The sequence below is a fragment of the Haliaeetus albicilla genome, chromosome 3, assembly GCF_947461875.1.
Source record: "Haliaeetus albicilla chromosome 3, bHalAlb1.1, whole genome shotgun sequence".
Lineage (NCBI taxonomy): Eukaryota > Metazoa > Chordata > Aves > Accipitriformes > Accipitridae > Haliaeetus > Haliaeetus albicilla.
In genome coordinates this window covers 48055610-48078837 of record NC_091485.1, presented here as the reverse complement: position 1 = coordinate 48078837, position 23228 = coordinate 48055610, and the positions used below count along the sequence as shown (strand labels likewise).

Sequence of the window (23228 nt, the reverse complement as noted above, 5' to 3'; positions counted from 1 at the left end):
CACTGAAATTATCATTAAGAAGTTAATGATGCTTGTAATAGTAATTCTGTGATCTGGACTTCTACTGTAAGACCTTGTTAGAGATGATATATGACCTTTTTTTTTATGTATTTGTGTGTGTATATATATACACCAGCATGAAGATGGATTTACTAACAAGAGAGTAATGTAAATTATATTATTTATAGAAAAAGGTAGGTGTTTGGGGACCTATAACTTTAAAGTCCTAATTCCTTTCTTAGTTTGTTGCTTCTCTTGCTTATTCTTAAATAGAATATAGTCGACGCCTAGTACATCCTGTCCTTACTTAGCAAATATCTAGAAATTTGTTTTGAAAAAAGCATCAATCATCTCTGATTCTGTCCTTTCCATAGTCTAAAGACCAGTTCTGCTGACAACACAATCAAGTAAGCTGCAATTCCTGCTCATTTCCTTCTGAGCCAACAGTATCCACAGACTGTAGCAATAGCAGCTGCGTATCTTCCCTGGCACAGAGTGATTTAGGGTGGAGAGCAGATTCTTTCCCCTTCAAATCACTTCAAAAAATTCTTGGCAGAAAGCCAGCTGATTTGTTCAAGTAGGAAGGTTTGATTTATCAGTACAGAAAAAGTATTCATGCACTGCTGAATTGTATGAATCCAGTGTGTGTCCCAGACCAGTTGACTTTGTTATTCTTCTGCTCACAACAAATGTTTTTAATGCAATTACTAAACAGTACAGAAAAATGCAAATTTGAGAGAATGTGGCCCTATTACTTTCTTCATTGCATTTTGTGAAATAATTTGTGGTACAACTTGCGATATAGGTGTGAACTGGAAAGCATCGGTCACAGATTAGACTGGGAAATACAAACCAAGAAATGCAAGATAACAAAAGCAGTGCAAGGAAGCAACTACACAGGCCAAAATGAAATTGCAATCCACAAATCTTACAGTTTGTCTTCTTTTTTCTTTTTTTATTCTTGCTTCTGAATTACTAGATCTACTAAACAAAGAAGCCTCAATATAGAAATAAGATTTGTATTATATTTTTATACACTTACTTCTTTTTAGTCAATTTTTCTAAATTCCTATAAAATTATTTCTAAGGGAAACTCTTTGAAGGTATTTTTAAAAGTAGTAATGTAAGGTTCTCTGTGATTCACAATAAAGCAAAATATTAAAAATCTTCTGAATTCCTATTAAATCAGTATGGGATGTTCTGGGATATAACCCTTTGGTTACGTTTACATTTAAGAAGTGTGGGCTTAGCTATAAAAATGGTAAAGTTTTCTATTTCTTATGTATGAATGCATATGCACATGTATATATTAGAGACAGAGAGAGATTATATCTCAGTTCTTAAAACCATGATGCCTGAATGTTTTCCATAATTCTGAGGTGTTGACATCAGATATATTTTGTTTTTCTGTCTACTCGGCAGGAAATGGATTTTATTTCTGTATCGTATTACTGGAAGCATAGTCAGCTGAAGACTGAGATTTGCTGTTGTGCAGCCTGCAACTAAGGATTCATGCAGAAAATCAAGGTATGGCCTGTTTCAAAGATAAAAGGGCAAATTTTTTGAATGGAGTAGGAAGGCAGAATGTTGATATGGCTTTCAGAATCCTTCCTTTTTTCTTCAGCAGAATTAATCTTGTCCTGCTACAATCTGGCTTCAACTTTTCACTCTATTTTTAGTTACCAATCTTAGCCAGGTCCTCAAATAGCTCAGAGCTGGTGTTGTTTGTGTCTGATGTAAAACTGATACAGACTTGGCTGGTATTTTCATTCATGTTTCATAATCTTCCCTAGTGCATACATGAAGATAGTGTCTATGGTGTCCTGGGAGGAGATATTTGTATTGCTGTGGAGTAGATCAGACACTCATGGTTTGACACTTACAGTGCTCTTCATGTGACCATAAAGGAATAAGTGAAAATATTTTCATGAAAATGAAGTTAGTTATTTACATTTAGCTGCAGAGAGGTATCACAGTTAGAAAGGTTCAGGAAGCTCTTTCTTGAGATTCCTTAAGGGGAATCTCAGGGTAACCCTAAAGTTTCTCTCTTATTTATGTATTAAGTCTATCATACAATCTTGTATGCCATGAAGAAGACCATAAGAGTAAGATAGAAGTAGTGGTTTAATTGGCCCTTTGAGAAAACCATTAATTCAAAATTAAGCCATTAATCAATTAATTAATTAATCAATCACACATCATTGATATAAAGCTTGCTTCCACAAAAGAGAAAGAATATGTATGTAAGACCTTGCAGGGAGTTTTTATTGATCTATTAAATTAAAATGGGCACAGTGGGGAACAAATCTACCAGCAAAAACTATGAATAAGCCCTTAATATTTCCTTATAAAGTACTCATATCTCTAATTGCATTACTTTTTCTTACACTGCTGTATATAATGAGCATCATTAATACAGTTTAAAACATCCAATAAGAGTTAATTTTTGAAATAAGATTTTTCTTCTTTTATATGAAATAATGCATCTTTTCAGGCATTGTAGGATTATAAATTCTCAGATTTAGAAAATTGGAATGTAGTTGTTAATTTTGGTTCTGTGTCTCTGAGAAATGCATTCAGCAATCCATACAATATTCCTGCATTCTTGTTCCTTTAACTTTACATAGGCATAAAATACTCCAAAATGAAACTGGTTGTTGAATGCAAGCACATTCAGCTTTACCTGTGGAAAAGATGAAACAAGTGTTATGATAAAATATTAAAGAAGGCAAATATGACTTTTATATGGTAGCTTTTATGATCAAGATTTCTATGTAACTTTGCAACCATGACTACATTTAGGAGTCTCTTGACTATAAATATAATTGAAATGTCATCTGTGCATTAATTTTGGTAATAGACTACAGCAACATTAGAGGTAAGTAAAGGACAGTGGTGAAACACCTTCAGTAGACCATTCAAAAGAAATTTGGTTAAGCGGTTTATATGAGATGGCTTTTGGATAGGCTATTAGGGTTGACAGTTCTATAACTAGTCTTCAGAAGAATGTCCTGGGATTTCTTTTATTTAAAAAGGTAAATCCTTCTCTTTTGATTCAGCCAAATGTTGACAGCCATAGAAATACTGTGTTCTTGAATACAAAGCTGAATAATGCCGTTTAGTAGAATCAAAAGCCTAGTATCTCATTCTTGTTTTAAATGTTATTCCAGGTGGGTAACTTTCATTTTGATATTTTAAGGTTAAAAGCTCTTACCTCATGTTCAAAAAATGCATCTTCCAGTGTCTTTTCTCCAGTGCCACTCCCTACACCTTCAAACACAGCCTTGTATTCCTAAAAGCATAGACAACCACCCAATGGAAATGAGGTACTTTTGCATTCTGTGCAGCACAGATATCTTACATTACTTTATTAATTAATCTACGTTAAGTAATCTTTCTGTATAGAAGAACTCATGTATAGATTACAGTTCTACATAAATCAAAAGCATATAGTCAGCAAAAGAAAGAAAAATCACGTTTGTTCTTGTATTTCTTACCATCATTTCCTACAACTTAAAGTAATTTACTGAAGGCACTAAAAGAGACTTATTGTAGAATGACACATGACCTTTCACTCCTTTGGACAGAGAGCACTGAACTTCTTGTACAAACAGTATCCATCAGAGCCAGCACTGTAAATGGAGCCAAAACCCTGAACTCTGATCCTCACATGGCTGCTCATTTTCTTTCCACTAGTCAGCTGGATTTGCTTTATCTGCGTTAATATTGTGTCTAAATCCATTAGTCTGATATATCATCCTGGAATATCCTGCGCGGATATATTTTACTTCATTTCTTACATGTTACATTTCTGTGAAGTTTGGTTCTCTGTGTATTTATTTTGGTTTTCTGATAAAGTAGCAGTGCAGTATAGGTCTAGTACAATGGTTCCCAAATTCATCTAAATATCCCACCATCACATGAATAGACTTGCTCTGTACCACATTAGCATGGTGGTACATGTTTCTAACATTCTGCTTATGCACAGGAACAGATGTGCATCTCCAGCTTTGTTTCTTCTGTGGAAAAAAGAGTAGACCAGACGTAATTTTGTTTTGTGTACCTGCTTGGAGGTAGCTTAAATACTATAGCTAGTCAGACTACCACAGTTAATTCATAGAGCAAGTGTTGCAGATTGATTCATCTTTAATAACAGCACTAGTCGCATCAATATTAACAACTTCATCTACTTCAGTTCAATCAGTGATTTAGAGAAAACTTTTCAGAAGGGCATTTTTACGGTACACTAGCAATAAATCAGGTCTGCACTCATCTGTGACATGAATTGTTTGGTCAGCTCATTTTAAAATTACTTATGCTTTTGCTCCAAAATCTTGGAGGCAGCAGCTGTGAAGTGAAACTCAATTTGGGGAGGGTTAATGGAGTAGGAAGGGGTTTGTTTACTAGAACGTGATTTGGCCTTATTTAAACTATAAGAGGAACTTTATATTGCACTAAGGTAATAATAAGTCTTCATGTCAAAGGCCTATGATTCCATATACATCTTTATGGGTTCTCTTGTATCTTTGCTGATTTGTTTCTCTCTCAAAAATGCTTTTAACTTATGTGAACACTCTTTAAAATTTTGCTGACATCAAAAGATGTTAAGTATTTGTATCTTGGCTTTTTCTTTTAAGAAATTAGACTACATACGGCGTAGTAATCTGCAACACACTTCACTTGCTCGTAGTCATCTGCATTGGCCAACAGGTGTAAGCCTTCTGGATACAGTTTTCCACAGGTTGGATAGAGCTTCTCTCGGTCATCTTTACTCAGCTCAGTGCCAAATGAATTAATGGTGATGATAAAGGCACGTCTGTCTGCCTCAAACTTAATATGCAAAACAAAGAATAAAGAGGTGTTATTTGAGATCTCATTCTAAATTAAGCTGGGGATATGGGTTTTTTTCAGTAAGCTAAACTATGGAAACTTAAAAAAAAAGTGGACTTCAGAGCATTAGAAACATACCTTATTTTAAAAATTGTAAATCCTTATTTGCAAATACTTCTTAAATTTTAACTAGAAAATCAAACAGTGTTTTGCAAGCATAGCTTTTATTCTGTGATTTTTGTACTGAAAATATCACCTCTGCTACTTCCTCATTTCCCTACTTAGTTACATGGAGGTTGACAACAAAAATCTCCTCATGCACCCTTCTGAAGTTATGAAACAATCCTGTTATAAATAATAATAATACAGGAAAGGACCAAGAATCAATAATACTGTTCTGGGGTAACTCAGAGTGCTGTTGAGAGTAAAGATTGAATGGAAATTCTGGAAAAATCAAAATAGTTTCTGAATGCACATATTTTAAATGATAATTTAATGAAGTGGAGGGGGCTGTTTACTTGCCAAGATAAAGTTTTCAAGTGTTTCAAGTAACAGTTAATTTTTAACGCATAGAATCAAAGGCTGTATTTCTTCTGCCAGGTTTAGATGCCAGTAGTATCTGTATTTTCCCCTGCATCAGTAGGCTGAAAGTCATTCTAATGTCTAGATCTCAGGTTGTTCTTTTGTACAAGACAAAATTTAACTTGCCATTCTTACAGTATGAATTAAAAATGTAATGGTAAATAAAAATAATCTTACTCAATTCTGTCTGATTTAAATGTGGTTTTCGGTCTTGAGATCTGAATTGACTATGTTTTTATTTTCCTTTATCACTTACTTTCACGTTGTAAGAACAGCAGAGCCCTTGCTAATTGCAGGGATTATGCAGGAAAATCTTTCAAGTGAAGCATACATAGTATACACATGCTTTAGGCAGCTTGCGAAATTTCTTATGCTGTGAATGAATTTTTGAACTGTTTTAAGCAGAAAGGTACTCTTTTCTGTTGAATAATAAGACTGCAGTTGCAACATAGTTCTGCAGCTTTAGCAGTTAAGCACATACTCATAGATCCTACTCCTGTGTACTGGAACACACTGTAACAGGGACCCAGCTGCCCTTTGGCACCGACTTCAGAGTAAGGAAAATGAGTAAACAATAGAGAAACAATGAGAAGAAAATAAGTGTGCTTGAAAAGATTTCTAGCTAATGAGTAACAGGGCCAAATTTCACTTGCCTTATTAATATGAACAGGCATATCAGCCCAAGTGAAACTGTTTTGGAAGGGCAAGTGCTTTGTTTTTTTAATTTCTTAAAGCCATATAGAATCTAGCTGTTAGATTTGTAATATTTTGTTGGAAAAAAAGCATGCTCAGATGCAATTGCAACTAATGCTAGCAGGTTTGGGGCCTACTTCTGGTGGCTCCCAGTTTAAGAAAATGTGCAGGATCAATCCCATCCATACAGACCTTTCAATTCATCAAATTATTGGCACATGACATTCTCTATAGTGAGTAAGGCCATGAGGCAGTTACTTGGTGACTTAGGCCATTTGATTGCTGCAGGTAGAGGTGGAGTCATAGGGTGACCATTTCTTAAGTGCTTTAATTTCCATATGGGAAATTGAAGTAGCATGTCTCCTACTTGAGAATTAGCATGGGGCCCTAATAACAGGCACAGCACTAGCTGCAGTGCAGTCCTGCAGTTTCTTGCCAGATTCAGGGTTAAACATGCAACATTTGTTGTCCATGGTGGAAGAGAGATCGTCAGTACTTTTAATGTGGAAGGTTGGCACTGTTACTGGTGGTCAAGGAGTTGCGGAGCTAAATACCTCAGCCTCATTCTGGTAGGGTCAGGTTGGTAGTCTTACATATAAGATTACAGAATAAATAGCAAGTATTCCTTTGACTAGTTAAACTTTGGCTTTTTGTGAATTCAGCTATTATCAATCTGCTCTATGTATGTCTTCAGATTATTAAACTGTTACAGAAAACAAAATCTTCTACAGAAAAGTTTATCCTCCTAGCTGTTGACATTAGATAGGGATTTTAAAGAAGCTTATCATAGACCAAACTGTTACCACTGGTATAAAGAGAGTTTTACAACATGCTTAAACTAATGTTGGTAAGTAATCTGCTCTCAGCATGAATGTCTAGCTAAAAACAAACTTTCTGAAAAATACGAATCAACGGTGGGAAATGTCTTTACCTCTGCCAGCCAATCTCTTGATTTTTATTTTTCAGAAAAGACTAGTCAAATACTTAATTTCTGGTCAATTTAACTTGATTAAGAATGTTTTCTTTAGAACATAAACTGAAACATTATGACCTGGTTAAATAAAATATGAAATTGCAATCCCTTTTAGGACATTGTTTCATAAGATGTAATTTAGGCTCATTCTTTTTTCAGGGGGGAGCTCGCAGGATTATTATCTCTCTCCTATAATACAGACTTCAGTGGGATGTCATCAGAATTTTATTCCATTTCCAGGATGTAAGTTTTGCCTCTCCAGAAGAAAAGACTCCTGGAAGCAAATGGGTGATCTGACTCTCAACACAGAATTGTGATACACCACTTAAAAAAAAATGGAGCTGAATGCTGAGAACTCAATTTTAGGAATTTCTGCATCTTTTATTACAGTAACAGATACAAAAATATCATTCACTATGCTGCAGGTATGCTTTGGGGAGGAGGACATTAGGAATTTGGCATGTCATGGAAAAAATAAATACTAAAGTTTTCTGAGTTGAGACAAAAATAAAACAAGCAATGTTGGACTTTTCTGTATGACACTAGTTCCAAAGGTCACTCAACTCTAACTTCAACCATCAATTTTAATAGGAGAGTAAACAAACATAATAATGCCATGAAGCTTAAAGATTATTGATTAGTATATATACAGTAATGCCAGACCTTAGCTATCCCAAATTTAATTTTGAGCTAGGAGGTGTAAGAATAATCCACTTTTTAAATTTGTCTGCATAATACAGAAAAATGTTAAGGGGCAACAATTTGAGATTAGTGAACCATTTATTCTGTTTCACTCTCTGTTATAGAAAAATATTACCTGAGAATAACTCCTCCCTGGTAATAGATTAGCTGCTTCTCTAGTCAAGAGGTAGAAGTCATCCTAGAATAAAGTCTTCATTACATCTTAGAAAAACAGTTATTATTCAGAGGAGAAGCAAACATTTGACAGATATGTTTGCAAATGGAGAGAGAAGGAACAGGAAAAACAAAATGACCTAATTATGAAAACACCGAGGAGTACTTTCATGTACAAAGACTGAATTTTTCTTACCTCAAGAATAGGTCTCATTATTTCTGCTGTAGTACCACCTTGTTTTTCACAAAACTTATAAAACGCCTCAAGATAAGACTATATGAAAGAAGAAGAGAAATATTTTAAATGCTACTTAAGACGTGGACTAGCACGGCACGTAGTCATGAACCTAATTTTTAAATACTTCCATTAACTTTGATAATTCTACCTATGAATTTAAATTCAAATATGTGCTTAATTACTTTGTTGGATTGAAAGTTGAAATACTAAAATGCAAATGTCTTGTTATTACAATATGGGTTCAAATGTTTTCAAAAATTGTTATAGGACAAATGTTTTCTTTGCTCTCTAAAGAAGGAACTTCTTGAGCTTCATTGAGCTTCCACTGCCTAATAAGCAGATGGCTGAAGGAAACTCTACATTTATAGTGTGGAGGAGGGGATTTGGGAATATGCCACGGCTGTTGGGCCAGCACTATGAGGATACACAAACTAATCCCTACTGCTCTACCCTAAACCCTGGATTAGGACAGAACAGCGGACAAAGCTTCTGTAATACTGGTCTGCAGAGCCTTCTGGTCTATTAAGGATTCTGGCCTTCACACCCATTTCAAAATACCTGTGCAGGAAGGACCCTAAATATCTCAGAGATGCTGTTCCCTCTGCCTCTCTATCCCCCAAAATCCAGTTTTAGGTAACATTTATGTTACAAAAATGCACTTGCTACAACTTCACACAGTCTTGTTAAAAGAAGCTGTCACTAGCTATGCAATTTTTAAGTAGAGACATCTCAAGGGGGATCGTCTACATGGAATTATGCGTTAGGTTCTGTATAGTGCTATCTGATAGTAGATCTGAAACATAATTGATCTCATTGACAGCTGAAGCAGAGGAGAAAGCATATATTAATAATTTAGAAGTGTTTGCAGAATAATCCCCCGATACTTAGACGAGTGAGAAAAAAAAAAATAGATTTAATAAGTGTAATTGTATGGTCATCCACAGAGGATATAAGAATCAAATCTGTATTTTATCAAATGGCAAAAGAGTGTCTAATTTAGTAGTACTCCAGAAGAATTAAAATACTTGGGCATATCTGATGTCGTTTTGAATGAGAGGAAGGAGCAGAATATTTAAGAATCTAATATTGGCTTGGGAATTTATAAATACCATTTGTAATACAAACAGAATTTTTTTTCTTTCTCCCTAGTGCAATCAGATCACTTTAAGAATACTTCCTGCAGTCTGGGGCATCCACTGTGAAAGAAAGATAACAAAGCATTTGGAGACAATATGCCAGGAGTAACCACTAACAGAATGAAATATGTATAGGCTTTAAAGAGACCACTCTAAGAATATTGACCTGTGTGCTAATATTTGTAAAGTACTTTGAAAATGCAAGGCACATGTTAGATGCCTGTCCTTACAGCAGTGTGCTGTAGCAATGCTAAAGATAATTTGAAAAGGAAGAAAATTATACAAAACCCTTACATAAAAAAAATGTTAGCTAGACTCAAAACAATTAGACCTTTTCAAATCACATCTACTTTTATAAATAAAAATAACTGTTAGCCAAGAGCCTGTCTAGGCTTACTTCGGAGCTAACAGTTCTGTGGCATTTGGTGGATAACTGAGTTATTCATAAACAAATGGATCTGGGTATTAGCCTGACATCTAAAGCATTTTCATTAATGAGATATTAAATTAGAATTTGGATGCAGACCTAAAATTGGAAAACTCTCCAAACAGTAGAGTAGAAATGAAAGGAGCTGGATTTGATTCCTGGACTTGTCATCAACCAAGTGAGCTTAGACAGCTTGCTGTATCTCACCATGCTTCTGTTTCCCCATCCATAAAACAAGGTTAATGATACAGACCTCCTCTTCTGAGACACTTTGAAAAACCCCAAGTGTTACCATTATGTTGCGAGAACTTGCCTTGTACAGTTTGTTGCGCATTATTTCAATGTTCATTTCATCCAGGTCATTTTCAGACAAGCAGTCTTGAAAGAAAGCAGCTGAAAGCAGAGTTTATTATATTGCAGTATAAATCTACATGCTGATAATATGCATCTCATGTCTATTGCCATTCACCAGTGAGCAAGGGTCTGAGGTTTCTGTTGTACAAGAAAGAGGGATATAACAGAGAGGAAGAGAAATCCTCTTGATTTTCCTCTTATCCTCCTATCCCTCCTTTTTAATGAGAATCTGCTGTGAGGGGAATCAATCAGTGTTGCAGCCAGAGTCCACATCTCCAGAGAGAATCAGATGAGAAATGCTAATGAAAGCCCTAATCTTCTCTGAAGTATATGATTTGGGCATTAGGGAGATTTTCTAGTGAGGAACATGAAAGATAATTTTTGTCTTAAATCATGCAGGTATTCCACAATTGTTACGGAGAATCCTCTTTCCTATTTTCCCTCTTCCTCTTTGGGTATGTCTGCAGTGGGGGAAAGGCAACAGGTTGCAACTAGTAAGGGGCACAAGCTTTGACCTTGACATGTGCTTCCAGGTCCTCTGCAAAATGGGCTAAAGAGCATGCTTTTGAACAGGGATGGAGAAGATGAAGTTCATTTGTGCAGCTGGACTGCTTCAAAATACTGTATTCATAACTGACAGAAGTATGCCAATCCCTCACTATTCCTAAGCTATGCCAGTGGGGCAGACCAGTGCTGGCTGACCAAGGGTGTTGTCTCAGACAGTGGCAGTAGGAGATGGTATTTAGAGAGCGTGTGTGAGCCTGGCCATGTTTTATGGTCTTTTCCCTTCCTACTCTTCCAGCATTCAGGTTTTGGATAAAAAATATTAGAGGACATAGCCCTAACAGTTCCCTTTAGTATCTGTTCATAGCTCCACTGACTGTGAATTTGTCCCATCTTTTTAAAAAATCTGATACTATTCTCTGCTTTTACAAACTTGTTTAGCAAAAAGATTTCCAGAAATTTACTACCAGCTGTGTAAAAAGAGTGTTTTATTTTACCTGTTTTAAAACTAGTTTTCTGCTGGGATTTGGTCTTCTAAAGGATTTGGTAAGCAACAGTTCATAGCTCACCGTGGACAAACCACTGTCCTCAGGACTTTGTAAACACTGTCCATATCTCTCTTCAGCCTTGTCCTCTCCATACTGGAGTCCAGCCTTTTTAGTCTATCTGCACATGGCAGGGCTACCCCCTTGTTCATTTTAGCTGTCCTGCTCTGTACCTTCTCTGATCTCAATGTCGGTGCCCAGGTGCTGGCAGGGAGGGCTGGAGGGCTGCAGGGCGGCCCCTGTGAGGGGAGGCCAGGGCTGCCCTGTGCCGGACACAGCCGGTTCCAGCCGGTTCCAGCTGGTTGACCCACCACTGGGCATGGCTGAGCCCATCAGCCAAGCTGGTGGCTCCTCTGGGAAAATGTGTTTAAGAAAGGGCAAAAACCACAGGATGTAGGGAGGAGGAGGGAACAGCAGAGGGAACGCCTAGGTCAGAGGAGGAGGAGGAGTTGCTCCATGGATTCCAGAGCAGGTGCTCCCTGGGGAGGACCTGCGCTGAGGCAGAGGATAAGTGTGAGGAGGAAGGAGCGGCAGAGAGAAACGGCCACGTACTGAGTGTAGACTCCCCCCGGCTCCCTGTGCTGCTCATTGCCTCTCCGAAGAGAGCGAGTGTAACCTCTGCTTATAACAAGGGGGCAAAGGAGAGGAGCCTGGAGAGAAGGCGTGGCAAAGGGGGGAGAAAAGGTGCTTTTCCTAAGCATGTAAATGTTTCTTTCTTTTCTGTTTCCCAATGCCTGGATCAATAATTAATTATATATGTATTAATCAACAATAAATCAAGTTAATTTTCCCCAAGTTGAGTCTGTTTTGCCTGCAACAGTACTTCGTAGGTGATGTCAGCCCATGAGCTCCTTTTTTCCCCTGTTTTCTTGCCACATTGTGCTGGGGGCAGGGGGCAAGCGAGCAGCTGGGTGGGAGTTTGGTTTCTGTCTGGAGCCAACCCAGCATGCCTTCTTGAGAAGCAGAACCCAAAACCAATCGCAGTACTCAAGATGAGGACACACAGTGGTTTCATATACATTCAAGTACATCCAGTTCCATCTTATTCTCAGTAGCCTTTCCAGCACTGCCCCACAGCCTGTTAGTTTTTGTTCGTGTCAGCTGCTGCAGCGCATTGAGAAGGGTTTCATCCCAATTTCAGAATGCAACATTCCCAACCCTCACTCTGTTTTGATTTTAGATTTAATTCTTCAAAATAGGGATTTTCTTTGTGTTTGAATCATGCCCAAATCCCAAGAGGGAATCTAGGTTCTACCACAACATCTAATATTTATTAGTAACTGTCTGCTTCTTGATCCTTAGTGAGGGATAGGCAAGACTTCATCTTAGATTTTTTAATTATAGATGCAGGTGTTGAAATAAAAATCTAGATGCTCTAAATCAGTGGCTACTTTGGATAGAAAAGATACCTGTTACGCTTCTTGAGTAGCCTGTTTTCATTATGTCTGCTACCCAAGGTTGATGTAGAAGCTGTTAATAAATGTCACTAGGAAATGTCCTGAACACCACTTCAGAAGTACTTGATCCACACTTCACGTTTTGTGTTACCAAAACGCAGCATATCCAGTGGAAGACATGCTACTCCATCTGAGATATGCTTAAGATTACAGGATGAGTAGTTTCAAGAAGCAAATAACAAATAATTTAGTGTTCCTACCTAATGGTGTGTCAACCAAAATTGCATTGAACAGCTCAGTGGGGTTTGAGGCAATGCTGACTGCTTCCATTTGCTCAAAGCTCCCCAGTGGATGGCACTTGGGAACAAGTTCAGCTATGGGCCGCTGATGTAATGCGCCAGTTATTAAAAGAATTACGTTGTCAATCATATAGCTGTATCTGTATTTGAAAGAAAAAGTAAAAGAAATTTATCTCTATAATGAATTTTACTTTGAAAAAATACAAACCCAAGATTTTTTAAAATTAGTAATAATACTAAAGTCAGAAATGACCACAGTACTTGCAGGTTTGTATGTTCACTCTGAATCAATGTCTCACCAAAAACAAACAGAAGTTTTTAAGTAGCAAGTGGGTAACACAGTGCTAGTTTTAAACCCCACGACTGACTTGGATAAGAGAGATTTTTAAAGAAGGGGAAACTAAAATATGAATATAATAAGCATAACAGCTGTGAAATGTAGATTTGCTATAACAAGTGACAATGAGTGTTATCAAAAAGTAAATCACCTGAGCTAGCAGCTTCTTTAGTTTGGGATTTTGTTATTTCATGCAGACCATCTGGACAGAGAAGAAGCGCGTGGGAATGTGAGCACTAAAACTGCAGAGTTCGTGCAGATGGACGATTCTTAGGGCTTTCTTCTCACTCAGCTTTAAACATCTTTCCATGAGGAAACTAAGAACAGGTTCTCACAGCTTTCTTCTTTATCGCTAGAAGTTTTCAGCTGAAGGTTTCTATCAGCTTCTTACTAGTTTTACTGTCAGAGAGGCTGATAAGAGTTTTGTCAGTGACTTGGAAATGGGAAAGCTATTCCCTTGGGATGCTTATAAACAAGGATGCCAGTCTTCAGCTTGCATTGTTGATTCAGAACACAGCTAGAGACATATAGGGATTAATATGATCTTACACAAAATCTATGAGGGGGCTTGAGGATCTGGTGAAATGTAGTTCAATGATTTACTAATTGTGTTAAATATCTTGAACTAGTATCTCCATTATTAAAAAAACAACAGTGTGCAAAGTTTGTGCATACACGTGTACACGGGTATGTCAGTGTGAGAAAAGCCCTGCCATAATTTTCATATTTTCACTTTCATTTCCCTGAAGCAAAATGTAAACATTGTATGCCTACAGGTCACAGCTGGCCTAGGACAGTCTTTAAGATCCTGTTGATGTATTAGCCTAAAACTGGTCAACTACACTTGACCCTCCCCCCAAAAAAGATACTTTATTTTTTTGTTATGATAAAAATACTCCTTGAAAGTAAGCTGAACAATCTAGTGTTCTTGTTATAATATATTAAAAACATAATATCAAGGGGAGTAAACAGTTAGGTAAAATATCCTGCTGACATTTCACTAATCCATGTTGTTATTCTGTTATAAAGCAGATCCCTGTTCTTAAAGTTGTTTAAGCCATTCGTTTACAAGTTTTATCTGTTTATGATTGTATTGAGATCAGAACTTTCTCTTCATCTGGCATCCATCAGCACTTGTACTTTTAAAAAAAAACTACTTAGGTCTAAGTAACTTGCAATACGCAACATGAAGTCCTTCTGGTTTTAATGTTCAAATGGTGTAAAAAGTATGGTAGGTGTGTGATGTGTTGTCTTTTCCCCCTTTAAAAAGAATCTAGAACTTGCCACATGCCTAGGAATTAAATCACTGCCCTGTACATCATGAAATTGCTAATCTTGCATGAGTCACCCCCACAAACTTAAGTTTTGCAAGTTCTCTGACTTAAATGATGTTTGGAAATGGTAACTATTTTCCTCAATCTCTACCACTCCTCCTGCCACTGTACACAGAAAAAAATCTGCTTGTGTTCTTTAAAATAAGTAGTTGCAAAGACAACAGCTCCTCATATATATATATTTTCAGAACTTATATTAGCAAATAAAGTATATAAATCTTGCAGTATCAAAGTAATTTTTCTATTTTTGAAACCTAATAGAAATTCCAGTACAATGCATTTACACTGTTTTAACTTGTAACTGTGCTTTTTTTTGAGTCTGTGTGGTAAGCTATGTGGTAATGTTACTTACGTGATAAAATTCAGAAAAGTGGCAAGAGGTTCAAAGGCATGGTTTCTAAAGTAATGAAATTCCGTGAGTAGTTTTGCTTTCAGTTTATCATCGATGGTGGAAATAGTGAGAGGGCCAGTTTCGTTAGCCAAGAAGTTGCCATAGTCTGTAGTCTGTAGATGTAACTTCAGATCTGGAATTAGATTCAGGGGAGATCATGAGAAGAAACTGTCATTATATTGCCTACAAACCAAATAAAAAAAACCATTTAAAATATTAATTTCTAATATTGTATTTTCATATTAAGTTTCTGATCATACTCTATTGAAAAGGTTTTGACATAGATTTAATATAAGGTAAATGCATAATTAATGCTAATTTGTACTGCCTTCTATGAGTAAGACTTACTGCATGCCACAGGAAAGTGCAAATAATTTATGCCTTTGTCAGAAGTTTCACCAGGAGCTTTCATTTCCAGCCACACCAGGCACAGTGTTAATTACTGCTGTACCTAGGCCCTTCCCAATCAGGTTTTGATTTCAGTGATTTGCACCATTATATATCAGTTGTTTTGTCTCCTGCACTCCTATGGTCTGTTATGCATCAATAGGAATCATCCTTTAACTTTGTTAAGATCTTAATTTTTCATATGAAGCATTTAAGTCTCAGGTAAGACTATAATCTTATGTTATCAGGCTGCCTGAAGAAGAGGAGAGAACACATCTTGCCTGGCTCAGATTCTGGGCTCCAAATGGCTTTGCAGTGGAGCACTTGAAAGGGCAGAGCTAGACTCTCTTAGCATTTCTGGTTTTGCTTTGTCTGATTTATGGCTGCGACTACTAGACCCTAAGAAGCTGTTCCAGAAACCTGGGTTATCGTGACATATTCTATCTGAGCTCCTGACCCTGGTAACTGAGGAAAATGAGTTGATTAGACAACAAAGTTGAAAGAAGCGTTAGTAATATCAAAGAATTCCTTTCACAAATTTCCTCTGCTAGCCATTTTCCACCATGAGGGAAAAGTAAGAATTTGAATCAGTTCTTAGTGTTCAAAGCAATCTAACATTTCCTTCTAGAAAAGCTCCTGCTATATTGCATAATTATGTTCAAATGCTATATTAAAACTACCGTAAATTATAGATTGGGATAATGTTATATGGTTTGGGCATTCATAATGATTAGATTTCCAGATAAAATTTGAAGTGATACTTAGTGAAAAGGACAGCAAGACTCCCACTGACTGAAATAAGGGTATACCTGTAAGGGAAGTTAATATGCAGTTAGCAAGGTGTGCATTTGTCAGTATAGTAGCTACCCTTTCCTATTTCCCCATGTGTATACTTTCTTAGTATGCATTAAGGTTGCCTACACTGAAACTTAAAGCAAAAGAACTAGCACATTGAGAATTCGAACTCCTACGCCTAGCACTCTAGCTTACTGAGATAGATAACCCGCAGAGTTTTCTATGCATGTTGGCTGCCATGCGAGCTCATTTTAGCAATTACAGAAACATAGAATAGTTTGGGTTGGAAGGCACCTTTAAAGGTCATCTAGTCCAACCTCTCTGCAATGAGCAGGGACATTTTCAACTAGATCAGGTTGCTCAGAGTCCCATCCAACCTGACCTTGAATGTTTCCAACCTCTCTGGGCAACCTGTTCTAGTGTTTCCCCACCTTCATCATAAAAAATTTCTTCCTTATATCTAGTCTGAATCCACCCTTTTTTAGTTTAAAACCATTACCCCTTGTCCTATCACAGCAGGCCCTACTAAAAAGTCTGTCCCCATCTTTCTTATGAGCCCCCTTTAAGTATTCAAAGGCCACAATAAGGTCTCCCCAGAGCCTTCTCTTCTCCAGGTTAAACAACCCCAACTCTCTCAGCCTTTCCTCGTAGGAGAGGTGTTCCATCCCTCTGATCATTTTTGTGGCCCTCCTCTGGATCCGCTCCAACAGGTCCATGTCTTTCCTGTACTGAGGACTCCAAAGCTGGATGCAGTACTCCAGGTGGGGTCTCACCAGAGCAGAGGGGCAGAATCACCTCCCTTGACCTGCTGGCCACGCTTCTTTTGATGCAGCCCAGGATACGGTTGGCTTTCTGGGCTGTGAGCGCACATTGTCAGCTCATGTCCAGCTTTTCATCCACCAGTACCCCCAAGTCCTTCTCCAGAGGGCTGCTCTCAATCCCTTCATCCCCCAGCCTGTACTGATACTGGGGGTTGCCCCAACCCATATGCAGGACTTTGCACCTGGCCTTGCTGAACCTTATGAGGTTCACATGGGCCCACTTCTCAAGCTTGTCCAGGTCCCTCTGAATGGCATCCTGTTCCTCAGGTGTGCCAACCACACCACTCAGCTTGGTGGTGTCTGCAAACTTGCTGAGGGTGTGCTCAATCCCACTGTCTATGTCGTTGATGAAGATATTAAACAGTACTGGTCCCAGTACAGACTCCTGAGGGACACCACTTGTCACTGGTCTCCATCTGGACATTGACCACTACTCTCTGGATGTGACCACCCAGCCAATTCCTTGTCCACAGAATGGTCCATCCATCAAGTCCATATCAGATCACGTCAACACACTATTGGATAGGATGGCCTTACTCAGCTAGCACTCTGGAACTGTTAGCATTTCTACACATCTTCCTGCAATAGACTGAACTTATGCTACCAGCCTAAACTAATTGCTTCTTAAAATTATGTAGGTGATCACAGAACTGTTGACAAAAGAAGGCAGAGGTAATTGGTCTTTCAATGGTCAGAGCCAGATACTAGGAAATAGTCATAGTTTCAGTACAGGCTTCCATGTAGGAAGAAGAAAGAGAATCCAAATATGAAAAAAGAAAACCACTTCATTCAAGAAAGAGAGAAAGGTAAGCAAGATTAAGAGATAAATAAAAATGCAGAATTATGCCCAGAAATTAGTCTAAATATGTAAGATCAACTTTTTAAAAAATCACTAATATTTCCATATCACATCTACATTTCCTGTGAAAGCTGATAATTTTTACTTTCTGTTTTTATTGCAAAGAAGGTAAAAATACTTGGCATATGGTGGGATTAGATAATACTACCTCATTACATGCAGAAAGCTGAATTCCAGCTTTCCTCAATTCCTTTTCAGGTGAACCACTGATATCTACCTTGATATCACTACCTCACACTCTGTAAATGCATTTCAAACACAGTGGTTTTCAGGGGTTTAATACCTAAAGCAGATTGCAAAACCCAAATATCACCCCAAGTACTGAGCATTCTGAAGTGTGTTTAACATCATCATGAGAGGAACAGAAACGAAAACCACTGATTAAGAGTAGTTTAGTAAGACTCTGTTACCTTCCTCAGGTTTCTGATTGACTGAGTGGTTTCAGAAACCATGCCCTAATGTAAGGTATGAAAAATATTAGCTAGAACACGTTAAATAGCCCCACCTGGCTCTCAGAAGCTATGGAGCAAATACTATGCCCAGGAATATTGGATTTATGATCCTGTCAGTTCCACAGCGTGCTTTATAGAAGTATTTCTTCTAAATGATTTAATAAATGCCAGCATGCATACTGTATGTAAGGAATAATATTTAACCCTGTCTCATGGCCTTGGTCAAAACAACTGAGAAAGTAGTCATCCACAAGCTCCAATACCATATAATATCAGTCAGGAATGTCATAATCAGAGTTCACACCATGACAAAGTTCAGTGCAGCTCAGAGACTGCTCTGTTGGCCTTAAATTATAGTATTCTCTTTGCTGTTGGCATAAGTAAGACCTGGGGACTAACACAGTTAACTTGTACTAGTAACATGACCTGATGATCTGGCAAGAGTAGATGGTTGAGCATTACAGGGGCCTCAGACATTCCTGTTCACCGGAACTTTTTAGTGATGGTAGCTGCTCCTTTTCTCAGGGGCTCTTGGAGACCTACACAAGACCCTGAGCTTTTTCAGCATGTCCACAAGGTCCCTAGGAAAGAAAATTCCTGTATTTCAGCTGTCAGTATTATTGCCATCCATCTGCATCATGTATTTCCTCATTCAATTATATGCAGGAAAAGCATTATGTAGGAAATGTATGACTTTAAATAATGTGATTTTAAATCACGTGATCTTACTCACAATTGAACAGCAACCGAACACAACAGTAAGTCTAAAGGGAATTATGCACAGAGGGAGACTAGTTTAAGGCAAATGCAGTTAAGACAGGAATGATGCTGATCAGAGAGTATTGCAAGAACTTGAACAAAGCATTAACCTGGTCTCTCCGCATCAAGCACATGGTGTCTTGTCTGACTCCTCACTTTGCTAGCCAACTATCCTCAGTTTCCAGTTACACTGTTATTTTAGCCGCTGTGTGCTGGTGCGTCCTGGCTCTGGCAAGTTAAGTGAACTTATTTCAGTGATGTTCGTGGGAGCAGAGCTGGGCTGCTTGTCCTTCTGTGACCTAGTCTCCCTTCTAAAGAGCGGTAGTCTTTCCATCACACAAGGAAGCAAGGAAAGGATAAAGCGCTGAATTTAATCCCCTCCCCCCCCATTTTCTACTTCAAAGACTGTCAGCAGGGTTCCTCTGGGGATCCGATTCCCCGAAACAGATGGTGACATAGGGCCAAACTAGTAGCACGCCGTGTTGCAGAGGTTTCAGCAAGTGTTGCAGCCCACAAGGTAGCTCCATGGAAATTATAATAATTCAAACAAGCCCAAAAGGATGTCTAAGTTAAGCTGAAGGCCTGTTCTCTCTGTGTGGCCCTGAACTGAGAGGACACAGTGATATCATTAAGTCTATTAGCATCGTCCTTTTTTTCTTTCCCTCTCACTGTAATACTTACTCTGTGATTACCAAGCAGATGCAAAGCACTAACCTACAGGTTTTCTTGTGGTTCTTCTGTACTGACATTATGGTTTCCCCTCTAGAGATATCAAAACCACTTTGAAATTAAAAGATCTTTTTGATTCTATTTATGGGTTACTTGGGGTGGTTTTGATTTTTTTTCTGCTTGTTTGTTTTAGCATATTTATAATATTTGTAACTTAGGCCAGTTTTTGTGGTGTGGTGCTATGCCACAGAATGCAGTAAATTTATTACCTTTTAATGTGAAGACATGAACAGAAAGCACTATCGGACAAGCACAATAGTACTACAGTACAGATCCACATGCTGGATCTTTTAATTGGAAACAAAATACAATGTATGCATAAAGCTCCATTTTTTACTTTACAGGTAAGGGTCTGTGGCTTTGATGCACTGTACGCTTGTGGTGCAAGTTTAATATTACAGCATCCTATATGTGCAGAGAGGTAAGTGTATTTAGCCTCATGTGCAAATCCAATACTTCTCATATTTTCATTATAAATATTACATTTGGTAGATAACTGGTGGGAATCTATTAGCTGTCTGAAAGAAGCAGAAAAAGTTACAATGGAGAAAGAGATGCAGCTGAACAGAGAAAAAAGGGAAGTGCTGGTGGGTAGTAGAGATGTGCTTGTAGGCAGGTTGATGAAAGTTGCTGCTTCTGTCGCTGAAATAATTTGCATTCTAAAACTGAATGAACATTAGAAAGAAGAAGGTTCAAAAATAAAAAGTCACTGTTCTTTCTACTATAAATCTTATTTAGAAAAGGATTTTATTGTGATCTGTCCATCTGTTGCATGCCCTTAATAATATTCAAGGTGTTAATGTTGAATAATGTCAGAAAAGTTTGAAAACTACTTCCTGGTTGTAAAAAACTTTCTTGTAGCATGACTTCAAATTTAGATATCTTTTCTTAACTATTCTTAACTTAACATGAGCAAGTATTCTTCTGGGAAGGATGAGGGAAATCCTTTTTTCTTGTATGTTTTTAAAAATATTTAAACCTGTGTATTTTCATCTTATTCAGAAGTAACCAGGATTTTATGTTTGTTTTTTTCTTCATGGAGCCTTTGATGACACCATTTATTGAGCTTCTCTGCAGAGACAAATGGAATAAGAGCAAGGTTTAATAATTCCGTCATTCTGTCCTTTGTGTCTTTTATAGATGTTTGAAGCTCTAGTAGCTTTTTCTGAACTCTGTATATTCATGGAGCAGGACTTTTGACTTAAACAATTAAATACAATATCAAGAGTGTCTCTAGAGTCTTTAAGTTGCATAGATCACAAATGCTAGTACAAATAGGCTACAGAAACTGTTGATTTTGTCCAGCTGACATAAGGAATAGATTTCACTTCTCAGAGTAAGTGCATATATGTGTTCTGTGTGTCTAAACTGCCATTGTATGAAATGGAGAGCTGATAGAGCTCTCCAGCTTATCAGCTGAAGTAGGTACCTGCACTTGGTCAGTTGAATAGTCTCTAGATCCCATTTGCTGTATTGACAGTCTCTTTAACCATGAGAGGAACTTTATCTTGCTGACAGGTAAATACCAATATGTGTCTATTTAAATGTAGTCGTTTTAAACTGCAAGATGATTGGCAAGCAACCTTCCCAGGCTTATGTTGTTACTATATTAATAGTTTAGACAGCCTCAAAACTCCACTGTATATGGGAATTATCAGGTTCTGCACTTCTCATTTCCCCAAATCTATTACTGCATACAGAAAGCAACCAATGGTTAAAACAGAGCAAGCTTATTATTTCTCCTTGTTCCTTTTTCAAATTAATCTAATATACTGCATGTTATAGAAATTATTTCAGTGTACAGTTATAGCTTTTATTTTGGAGTCAGGGAAAGAAACTTTATGTTCCTTTTGAAAGGTGATATTTTTTCTGTTGCGTTTTTTTTCCTGCCAAGTGTCTAGAGGTATGTCATATGATTCTTTGTATAAGTCTGTCTTCATCAGGCTGTGACCAGTCTTGGCCACAGAAAGCTGTTTTGGAAACTAGTGTGTGTTCTCTTTTTTACTGTGGCAAAGTCACCTTGAAAAATGCCTTCTTTTTTTTTTTAAAAGCTTGAGAATAGTTCAGTTTTATCTTTGTGAAGTTTAGTTTTCTCTTCGTGAAGTCTAGTTTTCTCTTCCTGGTAAGTAAAATGTCCCCCACTGTCATAAAACTCATGAAGTAATGAAGTACTAAAATTATATCTTTTATAGAGAAACTCAGAGACAAATGGTAAGTTTTTAATAAGATTTGGGGAACTATTTTATCCAGCTGAAATGGTATGAAACTTCTACACTTGAACAGTTCTATAGCATGGTTAAAATCTGTGAGAAAGTTACCAGTCTCCATAGGAACTCTATGGATGAGATTTCCAAATCTTATCAGTAAACTGGAAAATCCCATCATCTGGATTGCTTTGCAAATCACAGTCTGTACAATCCTAGGGTAATTTCTATGGAAAGCTATTAAGTTAAATATGAGAACAGTTCTTCAAAGGACGTTCAGGGTTATCTCTGGTTTTTAAGATAAGCTCTCAGTACTTCAGTCTTTTACCTTCCCTTCTTCAAAGGTCTAAGCAACAGTATTTCTTCCTAAATAAAAAAACCCAGCAGACTTACCTTCTAGTGTCTCACACTGTGCTAAATTGACATAGTCCGCACTTGTCAAGATCCCAGCTTTGAACCCTCGGACCAGACCCTCCAAGTAGCCATGGTCCACATTGAAGTAAAACTCTGAGTATCCTGGCATGGAGAAAAGGAGATTTAATCTCTCCGCTGGATATTTGATGGTACTAAGTATCTGCCACCAACTGTTTTCCTCCTCTTTGGAAGGGGTGACAAATAGTCACTGATTTCCTGCCAGCCTATGATTGTGTTCTACCAACTGGTTTCTTCCTGTTTCTTGCTCCTACTGTAGTTCCAGTATAGTTCATGCTTACACAACAGCCAGCCAGCAAATCCACCTCCCTCCTGTCAGAGTCAGAAAATGAACCTATTATTGTTGAAAGAGAAGCCAAAAAGGAAGTATAAGATTTAACCATTCCTTACAGGAGTGCTCTGTACTGATTGGAGAATGATAAAGTATATTACAATGCTTGATAGCATTTTCGCATTTCCTAAATGTATTATAAACAGGAAGTTATCTATGAATACCTATTGAAAAATATTTCTGCACTAAAATGGTGGGCTGTGGTAGAAAATAGCCTATTCAAGGAACTTAGGCGGGGTTTTAGTGTCTCTGTATACCTTTTGGTTTTGAACATTTTTGATTGCTGGAAATTTTCTGCTGCTCGTCTCTATCATGCCCATAGGTGAAATGTCTTTGAAGGGTTTGACTTTCATTAGCCTTTAAAATGAGTATCCAGAACTGACCTCAGAACTATAGTTTGTCCAAGTTCCAATCAAAATACTCTGGTTATATTCATTAAGATGTAGAAATAACTCATATTTTTCCTCCTACAAAATAAAGATTATAAAAACAGGAATCTTGATTTCAATAATGCAAATTTAGAGCCTTTTTAGACTTCCTGATTTTGATTCAATTTAAACTCAA

At 37.5% G+C, this 23228-nt stretch overlaps 1 protein-coding gene across 2 annotated transcripts; it reads right to left on the bottom strand.

Moving 5' to 3' along the window:
• Positions 1–689: 689 nt before the first annotated feature.
• ATP6V0D2 (ATPase H+ transporting V0 subunit d2) lies at positions 690–22778 on the bottom strand. Of its 2 annotated transcripts, XM_069779613.1 has the most exons (8): positions 22295–22774; positions 14857–15028; positions 12795–12973; positions 10048–10127; positions 8130–8207; positions 4654–4830; positions 3215–3292; positions 696–2683 (listed from the first exon to the last, which is right to left on the bottom strand). In XM_069779613.1, exons 1-8 carry the CDS (start codon positions 22422–22424, stop codon positions 2522–2524), a joined length of 1056 nt encoding a protein of 351 aa, XP_069635714.1. In that variant the 5' UTR covers positions 22425–22774; the 3' UTR covers positions 696–2521. The 2 variants fall into 2 exon arrangements, with proteins under 2 accessions (XP_069635715.1, XP_069635714.1); XM_069779614.1 differs by lacking the exon at positions 4654–4830 and having other exon boundaries at positions 690–2683; positions 22295–22778.
• Positions 22779–23228: the final 450 nt, after the last annotated feature.